This window comes from Rhinopithecus roxellana, chromosome 6 (assembly GCF_007565055.1).
Source record: "Rhinopithecus roxellana isolate Shanxi Qingling chromosome 6, ASM756505v1, whole genome shotgun sequence".
NCBI classification, from domain to species: Eukaryota; Metazoa; Chordata; class Mammalia; order Primates; family Cercopithecidae; genus Rhinopithecus; species Rhinopithecus roxellana.
Genome location: NC_044554.1, coordinates 6987655 through 7014401, shown reverse-complemented (window position 1 = coordinate 7014401; position 26747 = coordinate 6987655). Strand labels below are relative to the sequence as shown.

Genomic DNA, 26747 nt, shown 5'->3' with positions numbered 1-26747 from the left:
ATTTTGAGTTGTTACAGTTCCAAATTCTGAAAGGTTACCTCATCGCTGGAAATATGTGTAATGTTGGAGCAATGCTAGATTATAAAGTTTATCATTCATTAATAATGAAACACACAAAGGTAAGGTGACTTTTCTTAGAGACCAATTTTAAAGAATTTGTTGTAACCTTATTCAATGCCAAAGTGTCAATTACTTTCTATAGATGTTTATTGATTTAGACATTCGGTTTCAAATGGTGTCACTGGTAAATTGCCTTTCTTCATTTGTACACTTCAATGTACAGCGAGGAACTCTACAGTAGATGTGGCTCCTCTTTTCCTCACTTACCCAGGTTTTGCCACATGCTGAAAATTTCACAACCCATTGTTACCCGCATGTCACCATACCTGAAATAGAACAAAAAACCAAACCTGATACAACACCTCCAGAACAAAGAAGTATTTGTGTGTCTTTAGGATACAATCTATCATTCTGAATTAAAAGGCAAGGAGTTTTTAATTAAAGATGTTTAATATACATGTCACGATGCCTCTAAGTCAAATCCTCATGTAAACCTTTTAGTAAAACAGATCTGTTTCATAATTTTTTGCATCTATAGACATTTTGAATCCTGAAAGAGCCAGGTCAAAACAATGTGTAAACATGTTTGAAATATTAAAACGTCAAGAAAAGACTGTTCTTGACCCCCTGGTCACTGGTTCTTCACTGTGTGATTTCCAGTTATGGGCATTCTAATTTATGAATCATTTGAACTAAATATTCTTTAAGAGGCAACATTTCTCACCTGATTATACATTGATACTTACTTTTCTAACACCTTTTTCTTCTTGGAAGGTGTGAACATCTCCAACTGCAGACACAACTGGTTTATAAAAATGACTGCGAGGTAAAAGTAGGAATCCCAGATCTAAAACAAGAACAAGATATTTCAATACTATGGTGTTACAAGCATATTGACAGGTGAAGTGACATAGTATTTTGGATTTGCTTCAAAAGTGGTTGAGGGTATAGTTGAAGTAAGACTGACCATGAGTTGATAACAGATGAAGCCGGATATGGGTACATCATGGGGGTTCATTATACTATTCTATTTGTACATATGCTTGAAATTTTCTAAAACAAAGAAGTAACTAAATAAATAAGTACTATTATTATCTAGGTGTATATTGCGCCAAAGCTGTATTCCAGGTTTCATGAGCTTTTTGGTATATCCTAAAAGGTAGATGTGTGACTTCTCTTGTAATATGTCTGAGTATCTCCAAGAAGATGAGGTATGAGATGGATTTCTTTATTCCTGTGTGAGTTCATTTTTGGAACTCCTTTTAGCGTAGAACTTGTAAAAAATGCATACACTTCCTCAGATATGCTAATTGCTTTAAATTCAGACATTATATAAAAATTCCCTGCCCAGGCAAATCTTTTAAGTTTTTTTATACCAAAAAACAGAATCAGAAAGAGATCTGAATAAAGTTCCCTGAAATAAACTTAGCAAAAAAAAAAAGGACATAATGGAAAGAACACACTTCTCCACTGACACCATGTAAAATTAAAGACAACAAACCAGGAGACATATGACACAGAATCAGTATCTGTTATATATAAAGAGCTCTTACAAATAAAAAAGAATATAATGAAACCCTAAGTAAAATAATGAGTAACAGTCAAGAACAGGCCAGGTGCGGTGGCTCACGCCTGTAATCCCAGCACTTTGGGAGGCCAGCGCGGGTGAATCACAAGGTCAGGAGCTCGAGACCAGCCTGGCCAATATGGTGAAACCCCGCCTATACTAAAAATACAAAAAGTAGCCAGGCCTGGTGGTATGCTTCTGTAGTCCCAGCTACCCGATGGGTTGAGGCCAAAGAATTGCTTCAACCTTGGAGGCTGAGGCTGCAGTGAGCCAAGATTGTGCCACTGCACTCCAGCCTGGGCGACAGAGAGAGATTCTTTCTAAAACACACACACATACACACACACACACACACACACACACACACACACACACACACAGTCAAGAACAATTCACAAAAATATGAAATTTGATCAGTAACTAGTAGCTAGTCAACAAGTAATAACTAGTGAGAAATGTAAACTAAAGCAAACAGGATTTTTTCTTTATGTGTCAGAAAAAAAATCTCATCTAGTGTTGGTCTAGCTGCAGGAAAAGAGGCAATCAAAGGTAATTGGTACAACCTTTCACTCAACAATTCCACTAATAAAGATTTGTCTAAAGAAATAATTAAGGGCCGGGTGCGGTGGCTCATGCTTGTAATCCCAGCACTTTGGGAGGCTGAGGCAGGCAGATCACCTGAGGTCAGGAGTTCAAGGCCAGCCTGGCAAACATGGCAAAACCCCATCTCTACTAAAAATAATAAAAAAAAATTAGCCGGGCATAGTGGTGTGCGCCTGTAATCCCAGCTATTCTGGAGGCTGAGGCAAGAGAATCGCCTGAACCTGGGAGGTGGAGGTGGCAGTGAGCCGATATCGTGCCACTGCATTCCAGCCTGGGCAACGGAGCAGGATTCTGTCTCAAAAAACAAAAACAAAAACACCAGAAACAAAAAAAGAACCAAAGAAATAATTAGGGATATATGCCAAGTTTTATTAAGAATGTACATAAAATGAGTAATTTATAAGAAGGAAATATGAAATTTTGATATATTATAAGCTACGATGTAGACAAATATTATGTAACTGTTAAAATTCCCTTTTTATTGTATTTGTGCTTTTTTGTATTTTCTTATCCAAAAAGGAAATTTTATAAAAATGTTTAATATGAAATATGTAAGAACGGAGTAAGAACAAAGATGCCCCAAACAAAGAACCACCATTCAGAGGCCGGGCGCGGTGGCTCAAGCCTGTAATCCCAGCACTTTGGGAGGCCGAGACGGGCGGATCACGAGGTCAGGAGATCGAGACCATCCTGGCTAACACGGTGAAACCCCGTCTCTACTAAAAATACAAAAAAACTAGCCGGGCGAGGTGGCGGGCGCCTGTAGTCCCAGCTACTCGGGAGGCTGAGGCAGGAGAATGGCGTAAACCCGGGAGGCGGAGCTTGCAGTGAGCTGAGATCTGGCCATTGCACTCCAGTCCGGGCGACAGAGCAAGACTCCGCCTCAAAAAAAAAAAAAAAAAAAAAAAAAAAAAAAAGAACCACCATTCAGGAAGAAAGCCAAGACAGGCACTGCTCATCTTTGCTGTTTATCATTTGCTCTTTGAAAAATAGTATATCAAGAATTTGTAGGCACCCAGGCATATCACATTATATCCTAGATACACAGAGGGTTCTGCCTTAAAGAACCTTACCAATGTTTCATTTTTTCTTTTCATTAATTCATTCTAAAAAAATGGGAAGACAGAGAGATAAGAAACTAAAGGATCTACTTTGTATATGTTTTCTTCATATAAACTCCATTTCTAAAAAGTAAAAAAACACTATGTTCTAAGTCTCCTTTGTCATAAACAGGGATCATACAGAAAAGAGCAAGAATTAAAATGTATAGTAACAATAAAAAACTATCTCCTTTTAAGTGCTATGATTTCCCAGGTCGATAAGCATTATTACAGCCTTCATTTGTTCACAAATAAAATGAAAACTATTCTAATATTACTCACAGTTAAAACTAACATGGCCCAAGAGAATGTTAGGTAATTTCCTATAATACAATGTGATTCTTCTAGCCCAAGCAGGAGAGTCATCTAAATGAATGCTTACCTTATAATCAAAGTTTTCATTTAAGAAGTTCTTACGAAGTGCATCTGAGAGGTACAGAACTGTTGTAATAATAACACTAGTGATAAAAAAAAAATGTCAAGGTGAAAACTTCGTATTAGTGAAAATCATTTAGTATACAAGAATAAAAAGCTACTAAGATAAAATAAAACCTTCAGTAAGCATCTGGAGCAATATTAAATAATTCATATTTGAAACAAAAAAGAGATGATGGGTCAAAAAAAGGGGAAGGAATCTATCACTGAAGTCAGGTCCTTTGTAAACTGATACATAAAAGATCTATGAATTCATGTGACTCAGACAGAAATATATTATTACCTTGATGTTTTGTAATGTTTTCTGTTAATTTCCAAACAAAACAAAATGATTTACTACAAACATAACATTCCATATTTTTCTGTTTTTGAGACAGGGTCTTGCTCTGTTGCCCAGGCTGGAGTGCAGTGGCATGATCACAGCTCACTGTAGCCTCGAACTCCTGGGCTCAAGTGATCCTCCTGCCTCAGCCTCCCAAGTAGCTGGGTCTACAGGTGCCTGCTGCTGTGTCCAGCCAAATGGTTTTTCAGTTTTTGTGAGACAGGGTCTCACTGTGTTGACCAGGCTGGTCTTGAACTCCTGACCTCAAGCTATTCTCCTGTCTGGGCCTCCTCAAGTGCTAGGATTAAAGGCAACATTCCATATTTGATTATCATAAAAGAAAGTCATGCTTTTTAAAATACAGAGGAAAAAATGGAGCCCAAAGACAAAATGGATAGGAAAAAATAATAGAATACATTGAGTATTTATTAGCCTTCTCTCTGTTCTCCCCTGCTTAAGGTATTAGAGGGCATGGGAGAGCTATGGAAAGCGGATTCCCTCTTTAAGGGCGACAAGACTGCCACTAAAGAAACAATTATAGACTGTGAAATTGTCTATAACCCAGTACTAAGCTGTGCGAAACCGACAGAGTGTTACAGACATTCAGAGAAAGGGTCATCTCCAGGGCTGGACAAATCAGGAAAAGCCTGACCAATACAGACACAGGTAGCTTACTGGGGAGATTTTAAAAAGAAGGATTTGGTGATTAGTTCTAGAGCTCTGCAATTTGTTCAAAATCTGCTGATTTTTATAACCAGAAGATAAATATTTAAAGTTGAATATATTTCTAATTGGTTCACTTAATGTTTAATACAACATTATACTAAAGCAAGATAAGCCACCCCCTGAGCTGCTATAAACTGAGGACCAATATATAAACTGTTGATATTTAAAATTTCTTTGACCTTAAAATTCTAAGATGCATGTGCAATGAGTGTGTGATATGATAAAGCCTCAGTTCTTTTCATGGGATTTGGAATTGGAGGATGTATTTATGTCACCCTAGGTAAAATGAAAAAACAAAAGAAAACAAAATACATGATCAACTTCATACCTTGGCTATCTTGCTAATAAAGATTATATTTACTAATTAGAAAAACATAGACTTTGAAAGACAAATATTCATTATTGTTATCTGCTGGGAAACTCACTATTATAGCTTTCTCGTGGGGTAGGGAAACATTAACAAGGGTAAGTTGATGGTTAAATGTGGAAGTTCAAGGTAACGAAAAGGAAACAAAACCACAATTTCATGGGAATCTGCTCTACCATGAACAGGCATTGTTACATGGGTGTGCATTTTATATATGTCATATGCACCTTTCAGTGAATCTTACTATTAAATTTAAGTATAAGAAAAACCTATGAGATTGAGAAATCTTATGATTTCTTCAGTCCCCTAAATGGCAGGTATCATCAGACAAAGTCATATCAAAGATAAACATGACCTGCAAATGATGGTATAATGTGCCAATTTCCCATAGACACTGGAAAAATAAATGATAATTGAAGACATCATTAATGTTCCAAAGTATTTTACTCAAGTTTTATTATATGAAACTGAAGCTGAATCATCAGAAAATAAAAGGCTATCAGGCAAGGAAGTTGTTCTTGCCTAGCATCTAGCAAGATCATTGGACTTCTAAGTGTAAAGAAGAAAAATCTGGGCCGGGCACGGTAGATCATGCCAGTAATCCCAGCACTTTGGGAGGCCAAGGTGGGCGGATCATGAGGTCACGAGATCGAGACCATCCTGGCTAACACGATGAAACCTCGTCTCTACCAAAAATACACAAAAAATTAGCTGGGCGTGATGGCGGGCACCTATAGTCCCAGCTGAGGTTGAGGCAGAAGAATGGCGTGAACCCGGGAGGTGGAGCTTGCAGTGAGCTGAAATCGCGCCACTGCACTCAGCCCGGGCGACAAAGCGAGACTCCGTCTCAAACAAACAAACAAACAAACAAACAAAAATCTGTATCCTTAACATACGGTTATAAGCACAAACTTTCTGCTTTGATGTTCAACGGAGAAATATACACAGTCCCACTACACCTGAGGTTTACATTAAAAATCACCTTGTGGCCCACAGTTTCAGCTTAGACTGATGTTCAGACACAATACCTCTGGTGTTAGTGAAACGTGACATATCTGGAATTTGGACTGTCAGGCCAAATGTCACAGAAAGGAGCTAACAAACTCAATCTTCCAAGGGAGAGAGCTTATTCCATGGCAAAGATTACCAAATTGTTATTTACATGGTGGATCCCAAACACACAAAAAATATTTGTGGCTTTTTGAAGTACACTTGCTGGTAAACAACATGGAACCTCGTGGCCTTACAATGAACAGTGGCTCCAACCTGCCCTGGGCCCTAGAATCACCTGGGAGCTTTTAAAATACGATGTCTGGGTCACATCGTCAGAGACTTCTGATTGGTCTGGGCTGCAATCAGAACATCAAGATTGTCAAAACTCCCAAGTGATTCTTATGGTGCACCCAGAGCTGAGAACCACTGCTCTACCTTAGAGCAGTGCTTCTCAAACTTTAACAGGTACCTGGTGATCTAGTTAAAGTACAGATGATCCAGCAACCCTGGAGTGGGACTGGAGATTTTGTATTTCTAACAAGCTCCAGCGGATGCTAATGCTGTTGGTTTGCAACCACTCAATGAAGAGCAAGGCTCTGGAGTGGCCCGAGTCAGAAATATTCCCACAAATTCTGCTTCAGCATTCTCCTGACTTCTGGAATGTTAGCACGATTCATATGGGGCCTGCAGTTCTTATTTCTAGATTGAACACCTCACCCTCTTATCAGGTCTGCCTTACCATTAGGCAGAAAGAGGCACAGGGCATAGGGCCTGTAAGCCTTTTAGGGACTTTCGAAAACATTGAGACCTGAAAGAATGTTATGCACCAAATTGAAACTGCAAAATAAAAAGTAAAAATAATGAATAATTACATGTCCACAGAAAGGGACACGATAACTTTCATTAATTGTCCAATATTTATGCAATTTTTTTAAATTATAGATTTTATAATTTTACAATTCCTAAATATAGTATACATAAATGCTGAGAAATCACAGCCAATCAAAATTAAATTATTTTACTTGATAAGCCAATAATTAAGAAGCAAATATAAAAAATACTTATAATTTTTTCTTCAGCAAAATTGTAGCCAATGTGGCATGTGGGTCTACTTAGTGTTTGATAGGATGAGGAGTAGGGCCTCCAAAAATATGACTGCTCAGGGCTAGAAAGATCTTAAAATGACTGTTCAAAGGCTTTTCTTTCCTACCTATAACATTCAGCCCAAGCCACCAAGGCAGTTCCCAGAGCTTTCTATGGTAACTCATCACTGAGACCATTTCCTAACACACAGGTCCCTAAGTCAGCCAGAGGCATTTATACATTATTGCTCTTTCATTTTAGTGGATACCTGTGGTGTTTAGGGACCGTTCTTTACCTGTTTCAATTTATCCAAAACCATGTGGCTTCTCTGGTTTCATTCTTTCACTCATTACTCAGTGTTTGAACATGGGGATATTGCAAATCTCAGTGTTCCAACTCAATAGTCAAAAAAGATTTTTAATCTGCTACCACAAATGGCCAAATTACTGGTTTATTCTTTATTTACCTTCCTTGCTTCCCCTCCCCCTTCCCCTCCCCTCCCCTCCCCTCCTTTCTCTCTTTCTCTCTCTCTTCTCTTTCTTTCTGACTGAGTCTCTCCCTCACCCAGGCTGGAATGCAGTGGTATGATCTCTGCTCACTGCAACCTCTGCCTCCCACATTCAAGCGATTCTCTTGTCTCAGCATCCCAAGTAGCTGGGATTACAGGTGCCCACCACTGCACCAGGCTAATTTTTGTATTTTTAGTTGAGATGGGGTTTTGCCATGTTAGTCAGGTTGGTCTCGAACTCCTGACCTCAAGTGATCTGCCCTCCTTGGCCCCACTGTGCGTGGCCCAAATTACTGATTACTGCCACAGCAAGGCATGCACTAGGATCATTTCTGACAATCATAATCTACAGGCACAGCATGATAAAACTTACGTCTAAAAGAGAAACTGGTGTACAGGAAATTAAAGTTATTGCTTTATGGTTTTACAGTTGCCATCTCATTTTGGGCTTAAGAAATAACTTCAAGCAACCCTATTTCTCCCTCTCACTCTCACCCAGGAAAGCTTATCTCCCATAATTTTTTTTTAGTTACTCCAATTTGATAATCTGCTCAAACACAAGCCCAAAAATCATACATGGACTGAGAGAAATACCTTTGTGGATAAACTGGGTCTGGACAATATTGATGTGTATATAATGAAAAACTAAGGACATCTGAACCTGGAGTCCAACAATTTCCCTACAACCAGGGAATTGTAGGAATTGGTGGATTAATTGGGGCAGCGAAAAATCAACACAAAGACATTTAGGGGAGATGAAATTCCTGGATAACCAATGTGGGAATGCATCCAAACTAGTGGTTCTCAAACTTCAGCATGCATGAGAATCACCCCAAAGGATGCTTAAGACTTCAGGGTCTTACCACTACCTATGGCTTGGGAGGTTTGCAACCCGGCCCAAGTAGGTGATTCTGATGCATGTGGTCATCCTTCTTATTTTGAGGACTGGTGTTACACATGGAAGAGAAGACAAGGAAGGGCTGGGACTTAGAGAGCAATGGCATCTGGGAATTTGGCCTTGTTTGCCACGGCATCCACAGGGGTGGAGACTAGTAAGTGTGTGTTAAATGACTGTGGCCTTATGATTACATTTGAGTCTATGCTTTGTTATACTTGTTTGCCATATTAGATGACTCTAAAATGTGAAGTTTATACAACTTTTATTTTATTTTTAAGCTATTTTGAACAGACTGAAATTAGGGGCAAAGCTGATCTAAGTGGAGGGCACAGAATCAGCTAAAGCAGGGAAGCAGAGAAAGGAGTGATTTTGTTTTCAGTCAATGGGGCATGCAGTGTGGATGAAGCAAAAAGAATGGAAAAGGATTTACATGGAGCGACTCTGAAAACTCTTTTTACCAGCACTTCACTGGGCAGTACTGGTAGAAAACCACTCATATGGCCAACAGCCTCTGTTTTGACCTTTTAGGCTTAAACCCTAAGAAAGCCTTTCCTTCATGCATTCATTCTCTCTACCAACTCCTCACAACTCACCTGGAGGAGATGGATTGTGCAAGCAATTTTTTTGTCATTATTTGCTACAACTATTCAAGTTTGGCACATTCAGCATAGTAATATATAGTTTTGATAAAAAATAAATATCTATTCTCTCCCTGAACAGTAAAAGCCTTTAAGGATAACTACATTTAATTAAACAAGCCAAAAACAAAACAATAGTAGCTGTGTCAGTGGATGCTCAGCAGATTAGCTACTCTACCACTTTTCAGGGTCAGTAGTGCATATTCCACCTTCCTTCCTGTTACTATGGATAAACTGTCAATGCTCCTAGCTTTCTTTATGTGCACTAGATCAATGATGCTCTAAGTGTGGGAAGCTTCCTTCCTTGAGAAAGTCTTACCACAAAAAACAATGTCAGTTTAATTATACTGCATGCTTACACTGATGATTTATTTTTATGTGCAAGCTTGTCATGGACAGGTAGCAGATAGTTCTTGGGCAGGCATACGTAGCAACCTTACATGCAATCCCATCCCTGCTTGCCCAAGGACATTGCTCTTTTAATTATCCCTGTTTTCTTTGGCACCAATATTTCTGTCTTTTACTAACAGGGCCATTCCTATTAGTAAATCAACATGCTGTAATATCCCATATTCTAAAAAGAATCCCAGTCCTAGTATCTCCTTCCAGATACAGCCCTGTTTCTCTGCTCCCGTTGATAGCAAAACTCTTCCTGTAATTGCTGTTTTAGTTTCTCAATTCCTATTCACTCTTGAATTCACTCTAATCAGGTTTTCCTTTTTACCACTCCACTGAAACAACACTTGTCATGGTCACCACTATCCACCGCACTTCCAAATCTCGGGACAAGTTGTCTGTCCACATCACCACCAACCTCCCAGCAGCTCTAGATACTGCTTCCTTCTTGAAATGCTTTCTTCACAGGACACTATACTTCACTGGTTCTCATCTTACATCACAGGCTGTTCTTTTTCAGTCTTCTTCACTGGATACCTCTCCACTTCCCGACTTTTAAAATGTTGGCATGCCCCAGGACTCAGTACTGTCTCTCTCTTTTCATTCTGTACTTTCTTCCTCAGTGCTCTTGTTCAGTTCCAAGGCTTCAAATCCTGACCATATGCTGAGGAGCCCAAACATACATGTCCAGCCCCAACGTCATCCCTGAGCTCCATGCAAGCATGTGTAGCTTTCCCTTCTACATTTCCACTTGGAAATCTAATATACCTCAAACTTATGTTCAACATGGAATTCTTCAATTCTCTCATCCTCAATGCTACTCCTCTCTCCATTTTTCCCACCTAGGTGAATGGCGTCACAATTCATCCTTTTGCTTAGGCCAAGCATCTAAGGAACATCTTCCATTACTTTTCTTTTCTCCCACCCACACCCAGTCACTTGCAAGTCTTATCATCCTTATTTCCCAAACCAATCTTCTTACTACCTTCATTGCTATCCGCCTGTCCAAGCCATCATCAACATCTCTTACCTGGATGGCTGCAGTAAGCTCCTAACTGGTTCTCCCTGGTTTCTCTTTGGTCTCTCTGCATACCAATATCTGGGCTCTGTCTTCCTCCACCAACCTCATCTTTACTGGTTCCTTCCCTCCCCACATTTCAGCCACACTAACAGTCTTTCAGTTCCTTGAGTGTGCCACATTTACTCTGACCACAGGGCCTTTGTAGATGATATTCCTACTGACAGAATCATTCTTCCCTTGCGGTTTGTTACCCCCTGCTTAGCTTTCAGTTCAAGCTTCACTCCTTCATGAAAGACCCCTCCTGTACTAGTCCAGAACAATGTTCATTTCATAACACCCTCATAGACCTGTGCTCTTTGTCTTTATAGTACTTATTTTAAACATTAGGCACTGGAGAATACTGGCTGAATAAATGGGTCAGTAAATGAATGGACAATCTCTCTAAGAAACTTTGATTTAACAAATCCCTTTTTGGCTATGTAGATCTCATTTGAAACCCAAGTTGGTTAATGTATGATATGTTTGAGGCCAATACGCACACAAGATAACCAAAATAAAGACCTGAAATTTCAACTGAAGAGCGAGAGAGTTTTTCCTTTCCTCAGTAAGCAAGTATGTTACAAGATTTTTCTTCTTGAAAATATGTATAAAGCTGTGACTTTATTTTTGTACTTTATTTCACAATGTGTATGGGAAGGGGGTGGAGAGAAGCTTGTTTCAAAGTGTCCTGTATTTTTGGTACTTAATTTTCATCTTCCTTATGTTTCTTCTTTATTAGGTTGAGCAGTTGTTCTCATCAGAAACATCTACCAAGAACTTACAGGGGGTCATGAGATAGCTCTGCAGCAAACAAGAAAGAGAAGAAATGCTTCTTGCCCTTGCAGAATTGTGAGTGGGCACACTTGCTATGTTATACAATATTAGGCATGCAGGTAGAAAAAAATAAAGAACCATACAAATCACCAGGTGTCTGGTCACAAACTCTGGCAGAGCTTCACACGAAGCAGGCAAGCTACAAGATTTGGAACAACACAGCTTATAGATGAAAGTTAAAGGCATTTAATTTACTTGAAAACACAAGAAGAAAAGACCAACACAAAAAAGAACATTCATTTTGAGGGATGAGCAAGTCAATTGAGTTCAAGGGTAGGGCAATGGTGACTTCTCAGCCATCTGCTATCAATTTGACATGCATTAAGCACACGACTGGGTTAATAGAAGTGGGAGTTTGAGTTAAAATGCCACGTTGAGAGGCCCTGAACAAATGTTTGTCTAAGAAAATTGAAACTATGGAAGAAAAGGTGGTCAACTTCAGAGACGTAGATGTAGCTCTTGCAACGTGCTTCAACATGGTTTAGCCAAGCGGAAACCTTTTCTTCCTAGTGTAAGCTCTTTAACATATTTAAGATGTCCTTACCATCTTTCAGAAATCTAGTTTTCTACCAATACTATATGGGTTAATATTTTTCACAAAGCATAAATAGTAGAGGGCTAATTTCTGGACTATGCTGCATTTATGAAGCAAAGCAAACCTCATCTGCTTTCATGACTTGAATGGAGGAGAATGGTTAGACTATTAAAAAAGGAGAGGACAGGAAAGAAGAGGCAAGAGCAAGAACATGCAGCAGACTGGCTGCTCCAACTTGGCAGTGGTCTCTCTAGACACTGGAGTGTCTAGAATTCTCTCCATGAATGAGGCTGGACTCGCAGCCACCAGCCATTGCCAGTGGAGAGGCAGCACCATACTCCTACCAGCACTCACACGGGTGGCAATGGAATGAAGTCACTACATTTAGCAAAGAGTGACGGCACATTTCTTGGGTTTGCTATGGGAATAATCTCCTGTTTAAATGTATTATACAGAGCTCATCTCTAACAAAATCATCTTCCTATTTGGTTAACACTGTAAATGAAAATTCTGAACACTGTGTGTTTACTCAAAAGCAGAATCTATACTTCTCAGACTGCTATCCACTTGTGTGACCATAAGGTCTTCAAAATTGGAGTGAAGATGGGGCAGAGAGAGGCAGTATTTAATATCAAAAAGCCACACGGTTGTCACAATTTTAGGCAAGCTTAAGCAGAAATTGTATATGTAAGGAATAAAATGTCAATGTTACTTTCAGTCTGAATTTCTACCACTGAAATTTTAATTCAATCCAAAATATTCCTCTGCACATGAGTCAGGCAAAATGACCAAATGTTGATGCTGCATGATGATGATGTCCATAGCCTGGACCTCTTCCCATCTGGCTCCTTGGATTACCTCACAGCCCTTTCCAGGTACCCAGAATGCTTGCTCTTTGGTTATAAGGCCAGATGCATGAGCAAAAACTCCCACCTAAATCTGTAGCATGGGGACATCCAAATGAATAGATAGTTGATTCTACTCACAGATATCAAATTAAATATGTTAAATTCTAAAGAGAGTTATTTCAACAGTCTCAATTAGTCTTCAAAATGGAAAAGCTGCTTCTGTACTTATGTAAAATATAATATGCTATGTTATACTATTTGTTACTTCACAAAGTTTTTAACACATCATTCTAACACCTCCAAGTCTAAAAATGTATATTGCAGCAGAAGCCATATTGAGCATATATAATCAAAATCGAATCCTATATGCCTGCAGCTCTCACCACCACCAAAGCTTGCCATCTGGAGAAAACACAGGGCGACCGTGGCCTATGGATAGAAGCTTAGAGAATCCAACCTTCATCCTGAGCATGAGGGTGTTGGCGTTCGGATAAGAGGAAGAAGGGGAAGCAGGCAAATGTGGGCTTGAAGAGTGAGAATGAGAATGCTAATGAAATAGGGTAAATAACAAGCTTGGAAGTGAAGACCAGGCCAGTTTCCTAGAGCACTTTTCCATTCTGTATCCTGAGACTATGGAGACAGGAAGTGGAGAGAGCAGATAAATCCATGACACCGTACTCTCCAGGATCAGTTCCTGCCATTCCGACTGCCCTAATACCCTTTCCTGGCTCCTCTCTCTTCTAGCATTGCTCTCAGATCATGCTGGATATGCTTAATATAAACTGAATTTATCATCTTCTAGAGATTCCGATATCAACTTTATGTCAATAACCTCCCAAATGCCTATGTTTTGTTCTGAAGTTTCCTCTGGGCAATATTTTCAGCTGTCTATTGGCCATACCACTTGGATGAATAAAAGAACTTCAATCTCCATGTGTCCACCTCAAGGGTCATGTCTTATTCCCAGTGTGGAGTAAATGGCAGATGCTTAATGTATGTATTTTGTTAAGACGAATTAAGAAAGATCAGAAATGATTCAAATTTCTAGTAACAGAGAATTGGTTAAATAAACTATGGTATGGCCATTCAGTGGAATATTATTCAGCTGTAAAGGAAAATACATAAAAGAATGAAAGGCTTTCTATCTATTAATTCGGAATGGTTGCCAGGATTTCTAAGAGTGTTATACAGAACAGTGTGTATATTACATTACCTGCTGGTCTCTGTATAAAGGAACACTAGGAGGACATGTAAGAAACAAATACAAGTGGTTATACAGCCTAGGGGTAGAGGATCAATGGGAACAGAACTTCTCAATGCATATGCTATTATGTTGTTTGATTTTTGAATGATGGTAATATATATAAAGGAAACAGTAGTTCAAGACAAGTGGTAATATTTTTTTAAAAGGCTTAATTCAGAGGCAAAAAAAACAAAAAACAAAAAAAAAAAAACCCACCACTTCACATTTGAGATCAAATGAAAAAGATTATTTTGTACTCTCTTCTTCCTCTATACATTGAGCTGCAATTATCATCAACTTAAATGCCTTACTTGTTAGCAACCAAGCGCATAACAGTCCAGTCCTTTGGAAACATCTCTGGGCGTATCAATATTCGGAACACAGTAAATATCTGCAGCAGGAAATCCTTGGATAAGGAGAAAATAGATCATTTTATTGGTTTATTGTAACTGTCAACATACATATGCGCATACACAGGCAGTACTGTTGTACTGTTACCATTTCCAAAGCAATTATAGAGAAGGGAGCCATAAGTTTAATAGTTTGCCCAAGGGAAGGAGTCATAAACCTTCCCATTCTCAGTACTCAAACCCACCCAAATGTTTTCTTTTCTTTCTTGGGCACAGTGAAAATGAGTTTTTATTTCTCTCCACAAGTTCTAACAATTTAGGGTTTTGAAAATAAAGTGGAAAACTTGTAACAGAAGATTAACACAGAAATACATTCCCTTTCTTCCATTATAGTGTCTTAAACATCAGAACTTTTCAATGCAGGAGAACAGTGTCCTGGCTCAGCTCCTGCAGGAGTCCTGGCTCAGCTCTGCTTTACTTTAAGTGGGTGTCAAAATTTAGAAAGTTATGCTTATCAAAAAGCATGTCAAACAAAAACCTATTTTTCTTACAGGGCATTCTCGAGATGCAGTATTAATGGAATGTATGCAGGTTTATAGAATTTGAGTGAATTTTCCAGAGTGTGCTATGCAGAATACATTCAAATGAGGATATGTGCTAAGTCAAGCCCAGTGAGGAGTGCTTAGTAGTTATGAGATTATCAATATATTCCTCAGAAAGATGCCATGCCAGATGGTAGTAGTATTTACTGAGATGTTATCTTTAAATTGATCACCTGAAAACACTCTTGACAAGAAGCTATCATCAAACATGGAAATATTACTTCCTTAAACATTACAAGAAATAGGGTCAAATGCGCTATAGCACATGATACTTAAAGTGGAATCAAGGAGATAAGGTACCACACACAATGAATGAAATGAGCTTTCCCTACTCAAAAAGGGATTAGCTCGATCTAGCTTTGATTTAGATTTATTAACTAGAAAACTTAAAGAGCTTTTTGTAACCTAAGTGATTCTAGGAAACTACATTTCTCTAACAATCTGATTGAAGGTAACGATATGGTGTTGCTTCAAAAATAAAAAGCAACCCCAAACACCAGAGTTTTATTTATCAAATACAATGACACATTAAGTTAAACATGTAAGCTGCTTGAATGTAAGATTATGGTTGTCACTCACGTCAACAGAAGACAGAAAAAATCTAAAAAGTAAAACCCACGTGGTAGCTTTATTTTCTTTTTATATACGCTAACAACTTCAATCAAGCCCATAAATATTTTGACAACAACTTATTTTAGCTTCTTTGGCATCAACACACATATGTTGATATGTAGTATGCGCCATGTGGAAACATGCCCACTAGGTCATCCATCTTTAAATGGCTAGACAGATCCGGTCCATGTCTCCAGAATCACTGGAAGCAGAGTTTCCCAAATGTATTTCACTGTAGGTCAGATAATTTTGGGCAACACTTCACATTCTAGCTCTCTTGGGAGAGTAGGTCATTAGCTTACTAAAACTGTGAGAAGCCCTTTCTAATGCATTTCTGAAACTTATTTTAATGGTTTCTCGGTTGATTCTTTTGAGTCACTTAGACACACACATATATATGTATGTGTGTGTGTGTATATATATATTATATATAATCCCTGCAAAAATGGCTTGTGCATTTATCTTTGAAAGAGTTATACCCCACTTCAGTTTCCTATCTTGGTGCATTTGCTTAGATAGATATGAAAGTCATTCAAGTGGAGATTCTTTGGCTTTATGGTCAACAACTAGTTAGGAATAGTATAAATAAATTATAAAATGTTGAAGTTTTATCTTCTTGCCTCAAAAGTTGTAACAGAATTGGAAACTGGAGGCAGCACTCTTAGTGGTAGTGGTGGTGTGTATGTGTGTGTGTATGTGGTATGTGGGGTGGGGGACTGTGCTGTCAGTTGCAAGCAGGAAAAATACTGGCTGAAAAGATTGGCTATAGGAGGCAAAACATCTATTTTACCAGCTAGCAACTTGAGTTTTCTTTTGTAGTGCTGGGGACAAAGGAAACAGTATTGCAGGTGGAGGAGTTGGGGATAGATGAACTGTTTCTGTGCTATCTCATTTTCCTAGTCCCATTTATCTCCCACAATAAAAGGCTGAGGCAGCATGTGACATTGCCAATGCCTGTGAATTTACATAAATCTTTATTTCCCCCAAGAAAACTTTTCAGTGTCTCAAGTAGTTTTCTACAGTATCCATTCAAGATTCGTTGATATTTATAAAACCAAACACATTCGATAGTAGGAACCTTGTAAGAAAAATAAAAGAGCATAATAATGAGGATCAGAAAACCTAGATTTTAAATCCTGGCTATGCAATTAACTAGCTCAATAACCTTGGCAATTTGTCTAACCTCTCTGGAAGTGAGTTCTCATACTTGTAAAATGTGGGAGCTTTGAGGTCTCTTGTTAGAGGAAATTAAAAAAATCAGTATGATCACTTAGTTACTCAAAAGGCATCTCCACATTTTTCTTACTTCTAAAATGTAGGTAAATGTTTCATCACATCATGTTGTCATAACACGAACACCTTCCATTTTAGTATTTACATGTAATTTAGTTTAGCAAGTCTTTGTCTACTGCCATGCAACAGGGTTTACTCCAAACTCAGTTTCAATATTCGAAAGCAATATGACCTCAATGCTAGATTCTTTAACATTTTCCTCCCTCCCACCCAAAATACAGTGGTATTTCCTTGACTGTCCTCTCCTAGTACTTTTCAACTCTGGTCATTTTACTAAAAATGTGTTTTTGCATAGATAGATGTGGTTATTTTGTACATATAACTAAGTAAGTCACAGATTCTTTTTATAATCTGAAAAAGAACGTTGCCATGCCTATAATATTCCTGCTTGGACAGCACAAAGAATTAAGTGTTTCATATGCTACCATTTAAAACCTGGCAGAATGGGAACAGTTTCTTTTTCTGTTTTACATCATACAGCACAACAGGGTCACTTAACCACAAACTGTATTATTGGAATTCTTCAAATCAGGGTTCAGAATAAAAAAGAAACAGGGAGGTGTTACTTTATAGAAGTGTTTTTTCTGCAGAGGTTCAAGTAAGAGAGAGGTTCAAGTAAGAAAGTTCTTGTGAAAGTCTTCCAAAACAGTAAAAGTCCCATATTTAAATACAAAACAAAGTAGGAACAGTTGTTATGATTTTAGAAATGATCACTGACATGTACTGATTTATAAATATTGGGTGCTTTACTATGTGCCAGGCAGTGTGTTAGATGCTGGAGACACCTGGTAAGAGACATTCTTTTATTTATTTGCGCAGCAGGTGTTTATGGAGTGTCTGGAAGATGCCACGCAATAGTAAGTGCGTTAAACGTGCTCTTTGCTTTCATGGAGTTCACAGTTTAGTGGCAGAGATAAATCTTAATCTAAAAACCACACAGATACATGCATGCTTTGCAAATGTGAATAAGTCTGAAGGTCAGGTATTCCACACAGAGGGAACAACACCTGCAGGCCTCAGAGGCAAGAGAGAGCACAGGGTTGCCTGAACTACAAGGGGCAGTGGCAAGACATAGGGCTTAAAGATAAACAGGGATAAATAAAAGATTGAAAAATTTCATAACTTTTTCCATAGTCAGGAGTTTGGACATTTATCCTGCAGGCATTGTAGAGACATTGAGGGGTTTTATGCAGACGTTTGAGAGGTTCAAATTTGTGTTTTAGATTTTTTAACTGTACCATATGAAAACTGTTTTGTGCTTACATATGATACTATGATATTAAGAAAGACACCAGACAGGATTGGCTTAAAAAATGTGGTACATTTACACTATGGAATCCTATGCAGCCACAAAAAAGAACAAAATCATGTCCTTTGCTGCAACAAATAGCTAGAGGCCATTATCCTAAATGAATTAACATGGAAACAAAAAAACCAAACACCGTGTTCTCACTTATAAGTGAGAGCTAATCATTGGATATACACTGACATAATAATGGGAACAGACATGGGGGACTGCAAAAGAAGGGAGGAAGGGAGAAAGAAAAGGGCTGAAAAACTACCTATTGGGTACTATGTTCACTATTTGGGTGATGGACTCAACTGAGGCCCAAACCTCAGCATCATGCAAAGTATTCATTAACAAACCTGCACATGTACCACCTGAATCTAAAATTTTTTTTAAATCTAACACAAGACAAAAATTAGGCTTGTGAAACAGAATTGGCAAGACACAGAGAGATGAATCCTGAGTTCATGAAACATGAGTTAAGACATCCATAAAACAAAGCATCATGAGGCTGCTACACAGAGTAGGACATTTTTTTCTTACTTCAAGAACAATGAACAGGACAGACCCTCAGACTATAGTCAAATGTCATTAAAAAAATTTGCCACAAATTTCAAATGAGTAATACCCTTGATGTGAGGTTTGAATTCAATTAAAGGGTGTTAATAATCATTATCACATTGAAATTTATATTCTTAAAATGGAATCTTTAAGTACCTTATACAAAATAATTCCCAAATGATTTTCAATCTTTTAGAGCTATATAACCATTTTTCTGTAATCAATATATTCAAATAAAGATAAGTCAAAATAATTATATTGAAAATCTTTTGAAGCAGGCAGAAATATTAAGACCATGCATTCCTTCAACAAAGATTTAATGTTCCAGGTTCTGTGCTTAGGACACCAAGACATGGTCTCGACTCTCAACGGCCCACAGTCATCAAAAACACAAGGAAGTGGCAAATAATGAGAGTGCATTATTGCATGCTATCAGAGAGGGAGGACTGTATCCTGGGAAGGCTTCATCGAGAAGGTGATATCTGAGCGGGATTTGTAGGGTGAGCTGAATCAGAAAAGGGATTAACAGGGGTACACATTAGGCAATGGAAGTGAGGTGGTGGTAGAACAGGCATTACAGATAGAAAAAAAATGATTCATAGGAATTAAAAATTATATATTTGGTTTTTAAGGAATACAACAGTAGTTTGAAGTGGTTGGAGTGACTGAAAGGTGTTCAGAAGGGGGTGGAGGATAATGTGGTTGGAAGGTAAACTGAGGATAGAAACAACATGATAAGGAGATTGGACTTTGTCCTGTAAGGAATGGGAAGTACTCAGAGTTTTAAAGCTGGATTGGGGCTTTAATCAATATATATGATCAGATATAATTTTTGAAAGCTAGTGGGACAGTATATAGGAGACAATGCTGTACTTAATAATAATCGTGCTGTACTTAACTTCCAGCTCATGTATAATCTTGTGCTTATAGCAAGATTCCCATAGTTCTATGAAAAGTCATAATCAACAAAGCACAGGAGTCTCACTGCTGTATATATATGAAATGCCAAGGATATGGACAAAACTGTAGCCTACAGTACAATGTGGGTGTATAATAAAACATTACTGATGACAGGAGGAGGAAAAAAATCTTAATCACTACCTAGTGTTGACTTTTGTTCATTTTAAAATAATAATATGTTCTAGAGAAGGAAAAAAACAATACAGAGTACCAGCCCTCGGGTCTTTGCTGCCACATACTTGTGTTCTGACACGGTGACTCATGCTCTCACACACAAGTAGGAACCTGAGGACCGAGAAGGAGAAGTGGCACACTGCTCAGGAAGCCAGAAGCTACTTCAGCAGTAACCCTGGAGGCATCCAGGCTCTTCAGGCAAGAATGGAGTTGAAAGACCATTAGTCTTAGCAGATACCTGAGAGCTACATACTTTTAAAATTCATTTTGACTTATAGAACCACTGGAAAATGCTAAGACAAACCTTACCTTTCTTTGAATTGTTAAAAAGAAAGGAAAAAGCAACATCAGGAATAAAAAACAACATGAATATTCATGTGAAAATCTCTATATATAATTGGTCAAGTATCAATTAAAATATAAAATGTATACATCCTGTGACCCAACAATTATACTTCTAGGAATTTATTCTACAGCAATATGGGTACAAGTCCAGAGAAAGAGGTGTATCAAGATGTTTACTGCAAGACCCATTCTAATGGTAAAAATCAGAAATGATTATGTAGCATTCATATAATGAGATTCAACAGAATAAGGTAGTGGGCTATATAATGAGATATTATCATGTAAAAAAAGTATAGGTCAACATAAATAGTATGATTCCATTAAAAATATGTGTATGTGTGTGTATATATATGCATATATACATAGTATACAAAATAGTGTACAAGGTTATACCTTTAAGTGTTAACAGCAGCTACCTCTGGGGATTAGGATACATTGGGGGTTGAGAGGAGGGTAACTACACTTTATTACTTTTTAAAACAGTAGCGTTTTGTGGAATTTGTGGTGTCCAATTTCAATATCACTTATAATTTTCCATTAAATATCACCCTATTAACTGTACTTTACCTGCTATTTACTTTCTAACCTAAATATACATACAAAACCCCAAATAACTCTCCTTCTACTAATCTGGCCTTTCTTAGACATCTCCATTCTATGACTAGAACTGCTTTATTATCTTTAAAGAGCTGACAATTGAAATTTTATATAATTTGATAGGAAAGATTTTGGTTTAAGAAAGTTTATTGAAGTTTAGGGAAAAGCTGAGTTTAGCTGCCTGAGCAAAGAGCTCAGGATGTTAATAGAATTCCTAGTTCTCCCAATTACTTAACAATAATAGCATCAGTCAATCTCATGGCGGGGGAGGCAGGGAGAGGATGAAATGTGGGGTAAGCACTACATCTGGCTCATGGCTGTGGGATGAGGGTGAGGAGGTGTTCTGTAACTGTTAGCCAATATCACTGCAGTTTACATAATGCTTACTTATAAGAATGATTTAGATGGCCTTAATAACAGGCTTTTATTAGTCTTGATATCCCTAACGTCTAATCAAGATGCTCAATAAATGTTTGTTGAATCAACAATTGGTATCTGCAATAAAATAATGGGGGCCTACTTCATGGGGTCCTTTTGAGGATTAAACTGAGTTAATATTAATCAACTGGTTAGAACAGTGCCTGATACATACTAAATTGCATATAAAATGCCTGCTGCTTAGAGGTCTTCACTTCCTTTACTACAATATCAAAACCCAAAATTACTCTAAAATTTTTTGCTCTTACAATCCATTTGGCAGCAAAACCTGACCAGAATGATTTATAGTCTTTATTTATCACATATGGAGTGAACATTTTGTATCACTCTAGATTTTATTGGAGGTGCTATATATGTACCACATTATCTTTATGAAATCATAAAAATTCTGATTTCTGAAGTAAAATTGGTACTAAGGACTTTGTATAAGGGTCTAGGGACAAGTGTTATTATCTTTGAAAATATTACAATGTAGGGTTCAGGAACATAACTAGAAATATTTGGTTTCAAAGACAATTGAGCACAGGAAACATTAATATCTTTTATAAGGTGATATGTGAACTTTTAAAATGCAGATTAAAACAAGATGACTAGGGAGGCTGAGGTAGGCAGATCACAAGGTCAGGAGATTGAGACCATCCTGGCCAACATGGTGAAACCTCATCTCTACTAAAATACAAAAATTAGCCAGGCATGGTGATGCATGCCTGTAGTCCCAGCTACCTGAGAAGCTGAGGCAGGGGAATTGCTTGAACCTGGGTAACAGACGTTGTAGTGAGTCAAGATTGCGCCACTGCACTCCAGCCTGGGCAACAGAGTGAGACTCATTCTCAAAAACAAAACAGAACAAAACAAAAAAACAAAAAAACCCCAAGATGACTAATCAGCCTTTAGTAAGTTAAATATATGTCCTCTAGCCTGCATTCACTCCAGTTATTTCTTTCATTCTTACACTGGAAAAGTGTAAGAATCTTATTCCCAGTCAAGGATAATTCTGTCCCTTCCTGCTGCCTTCTCAGAGACCTCTCCCTGAAAGTTAGTACCTCTTTCTTAGATTTTCAGCTTCTCCCTCTCCACCAGCTCTAATCATGAATATATTTACACATGCTTAAGTCTCCTCCATCATAAGTATTCATCAAAACAGTCTACACATCCAAACTTATCCCTCCTCTTCTTGAAACACTGCATACAATCCACTGTATCATTTTCTATTTTTTTTTTTTTTTCTATTCTTCAATCCATGACAAGTTGGCTTTCACCCTCATCAGTGAAACTGCCCATCAGGTTCACCAACAATATTTAGGGAACCTTTCATGATGGTACTTGACCTCCTTGCAGGAGCAGGCGCTGTTTATCATGCCTCCCTCCTTAGGCTTAGGATTCTATGTAGGTCCTTTGGCCATTCAAACTCTACACTCTCCTTGGATGTTCACATTTACTCCCATGATGTCAGTTGGCTGATAGTTTCCGGATCTACATCCCACAACCCATCTCTCTCTCTCTTGAACTTCAGACACAACTTACTAAACAACTCCATCTAAATGTCCCTCGGGTGGCCAAACTCAGGTTGAAACTGAATTTACCTTTGCTCCCAAACCTGTACACCTAACTCCTCCTGGGATCCTCATGCAGTGAATGGCACCACACCAACATCCAGCCAACTGTCAAAAGGCCTAGGAGTCATATACAACTCCTCCCTCTCCTTCACCTTTTTAATAGTATCAGTCATCGTGTCCTGCCAATTCAACTTCCTAAATGTCCCTAGAATCTATCTCCACAATCACCTCTATTTCAAGCCACAGTCACTTCTAGCTTAGGTTACTACCTCAAATCTTTTACAGAGTTCTGCCTCTCATCTTGACCTCAGTGAATCCCCTTTCTTTCTTTTCTTTTCTTTCTTTCTTTCTTTTTTTTTTTTTGAGACAGGGTCTCCTTCTATTGCCCAGGTTGGAGAGCAGTGGTGTGATCACAGCTCACTGCAGCCTCCACCTCCCTGGCTGAAGCGATACTCCCATCTCACCCTCTTGAGCAGCTGGGACTACAGGCGTGTCCCACCACACCCAGCTAGTTTTTAAAAATTTTTCATAGTGACAGGATCTTGCCATATTGCCTAGGCTGGTCTCAAACTCATGGGCTCAAGTGATCCTCCTGCTTTGGCCTCCCAAAGTGCTGGGATTACAGGCATGAGGTACCATGTCTGGCCAAATGCATTTTCAATAGTGCAACCAGACAGGTCTTTCTTTCCTCAAATGTGATCTTGTCTCTCCCTTCTTAAAACCCTCAAAAGCTTCAAAATGTCCTCAAAACAGAGTCTACACTCATTCATACAGCCTTAAACTCTATATTCTATCAAACAATCAACAACTATTTCTTGAATGCCTGCTATGTGCTAGGCATGGTCTGGAATCTGAGGATACAGCAGTGAGCCAGACAAAGCTTCAGACATCAAGGAGCTCATGGCCCAGTGGGAAATACACACAAACAAATAAACAAAAATATTTCCGATTCTAATAAGTGTTATAGAGGTGGGGTAGAGAGTGTGCTGTGTCAGTCGGGGCATTCAGGTGATATTTTAGTAGAGACGTTTGAATGTTCCAGCCAAATATACATCTAGCACACTCCTACTAACCTCAGTTCTCAGCTGAGACCTCCCTTGGGAAGTTTCCTGATGCCTTGAGTCTGGGTTGGCAGCAACTCCCACATGCTCTTTAGCACCACATGCTTACCCTGCACATTCACCACTTAGGGTGCTAATGCCCATTATTGGTCTGATTACTCCCCTACAGGGACAGGACATCTTGTGCCTGGTTACGTCCCTAGTACATGGTGCACAGCGCTTGCCATGCTTGAGTTGCTCAATATCCACTTCCTGAATGGCAGATTAAGTAATTAATATCATTAAATAATTCTCCTGGTCAGAAGGTCTCGCTATTTTTATTTTTTTATTTTTTTTTGAGACAGAGTCTCACTCCGTTTCCCAGGCTGGAGTGCACCGGTGTAATCTCGGGTCACTGCCACCTCCACCTCCCGGGTTCAAGTGATTCTCCCGCCTCAGCCTCCCAAACAGCTGGGACTACAGGCACGCGCCACCATGCCCAGCTAATTTTTGTGTTTTTAGTGGAGATGGGATTTTGCTATGTTGGTCAAGCTGGTCTTGATGTCAGGTGATCTACCCGCCTTGGCCTCCCAAAGTGCTGGGATTACAGGCCTGAGCCACGGTGCCCTGCCAGCCTCAATAATTTTGAGAGGGGAATATAATTGTCCTTTGAAGAGGTGCATTGGCTGCCTGAAATGAGAAAAGTCTACATAAAACATTTTATTCATTATTTCCATTTGTTTCATTACTGCTAACATGAATACCAAAGCATAAAACTCAACATCTGGATAATTAATCACATCTTTCAGTTTATGCTTCTCTGCTGTTTTTTAATTTCCAGGCTGCATAAAAATGTGTAGGCTTTTCCTATGGGAAATTTTCAAATATGAAGTCACAGACTCCTTAAGTAAAACCTAACGATTCTTTAACTGTGTTAAGAATACAATTTCTAATGAAAGTTAATAAATGCATAAATGCACAGTCATCTTCCTTTTGATGTTATAGATTTCTGTACTCAGAGTGGTTAAGTCCTAAGGCCTTTTATCCATTTTAAATTCTAAACTCAAAATTGAATGAAAGGCCAGGCATGGTGGCTCATGCCTGTAATCCGAGTACTTTGGGAGGCTGAGATGGGAGGATTTCTTTAGGCCAGGAGTTTGAGACCAGCCTGGGCAACACAGTGAGACTCCGCCTCTACAAAAAAATTTAAAAATTAGCTAAGTGTGGTGGCATGTGCCTGTAGTCGCAGCTACTTGGGAAGCGGAGGCAGGAGGATTGTCTGAGCCCAGGGGTGAGCCATGATTGTACCACTGCACTCCAGCCTGAGTAACAGTAAAACCCATCTCAAACAAAAAAAAAAAAAAAGAAAAAAAAAAAAAAGAAAAAAGATTGAACATAAGAACGAAAAACATGATGCCATATGCCAAATGACTGACTGCTGAGGGATTATATCTGCCACAAATGATTCTTCATGTTATATGACTCAGCTTGTCAGCTTCTCTAAGGTAACAACAGGAAGATTTTTCTGAGATCATACAATATTTTTCAGTTAAAGTCAAAGACAAGCTACCCCTATGCATTATCTATATTAAAAAATCAGTAATTTCTTCCCCTAAGGCACTGGGAAGGCTTCCAATCAAGCACATGTCATAGCGGAACTGTACTTTTGGTCCTGTAATTCTCCACCACCCAGCTTAAAAGCAACACTTCCAATATGATGGTTTCCATATTAAAGTTGTCTGGAAAACTGAAGAGATGGAAGAGAAATAAAAGTAAATAAGGAAGATGATGGATCATATCATTCCTCTAAGAATAATCAAGCATTTCGTGAAACCAATGCATTACATTTCCGCAAATCTCAGTAAATACCGGATTTTTATAAACCTGGCATCCATATTTCCTATTTAATGTCAGCTTGTCAGAGTAGCACAGCATATTGATTAGATTATAGTTGATACAGAATATCAAATACAACTCTGTATCCCTAGTCAAAAAGTTGTAGCCAGAACTTCTCATTATGGTTTTAGTGAGATGAAATGAGCGAACATATTTACATATTCTCCTTTAGCTCCTATTAAGGCAATATTTCTAGTTCGCAGAGTTAGTCTATTTGTTTTTATCTCTTCAGTTCTGTTATTCTGCTTCTAGTTTATTGAACTTTGATGACAGATACTTCACATCCTATATCCTTCTCTGAAATGAGAGTTAATAGCTTTGCCTGAGTAATAGAAATCGTTAAAAGCAAATATAGATGAGCAGATCTGTGGATGAGACTGAGAAAAAACTGCTTAGAACTTAATGGAAACAGGTAAAGCAATTGTGTAGGATTTATCTGAACAGTGATGAATAAAAACAAGAGAAACTAAAAAGATATGTTAAAGAAAATAATTTTAAAAAGTCACTTACCCTTAGTTCTTCCTTCGTATTGAAACTATCAAGAAGCTGTTGATAATGTCTATCAGTCATTTGTCGTAATAGGGACAGGAGACAAGCAACAAACTCCCCCTAAGTTTAAAAAAAAAAAAAGCATATTTTTTTTTTCTTTTAGTAAGGACATAAAAGAACATCAGTAACTTACACTGAACTGTCCTCAAAGAGAATATGTTAAAATGAAATCACTATGATCCAAACTTGCCCTGTGAAGTCTTCCTAATCTAAATTACCCAAAATATCACAGCCAAAACTTCTCCCTATGATGATTACCATTTATTTACC

General features: G+C 38.4%; 1 protein-coding gene and 1 long non-coding RNA gene across 2 annotated transcripts in view; one reads left to right on the top strand and one right to left on the bottom strand.

Moving 5' to 3' along the window:
• Positions 1 to 26747, bottom strand: part of DOCK4 (dedicator of cytokinesis 4) — a 477650-nt gene that overhangs the window by 86734 nt on the left and 364169 nt on the right. The window contains 5 exon segments of the mRNA XM_010382455.2: positions 328 to 386; positions 807 to 907; positions 3713 to 3788; positions 14528 to 14622; positions 26439 to 26537. Coding sequence (XP_010380757.1) covers positions 328 to 386; positions 807 to 907; positions 3713 to 3788; positions 14528 to 14622; positions 26439 to 26537 — 430 coding nt within the window.
• Positions 11 to 13906, top strand: LOC104677432. Its single transcript, XR_750046.2, has 2 exons — positions 11 to 119; positions 11496 to 13906. It is a non-coding gene; the product is annotated as an uncharacterized LOC104677432 (long non-coding RNA).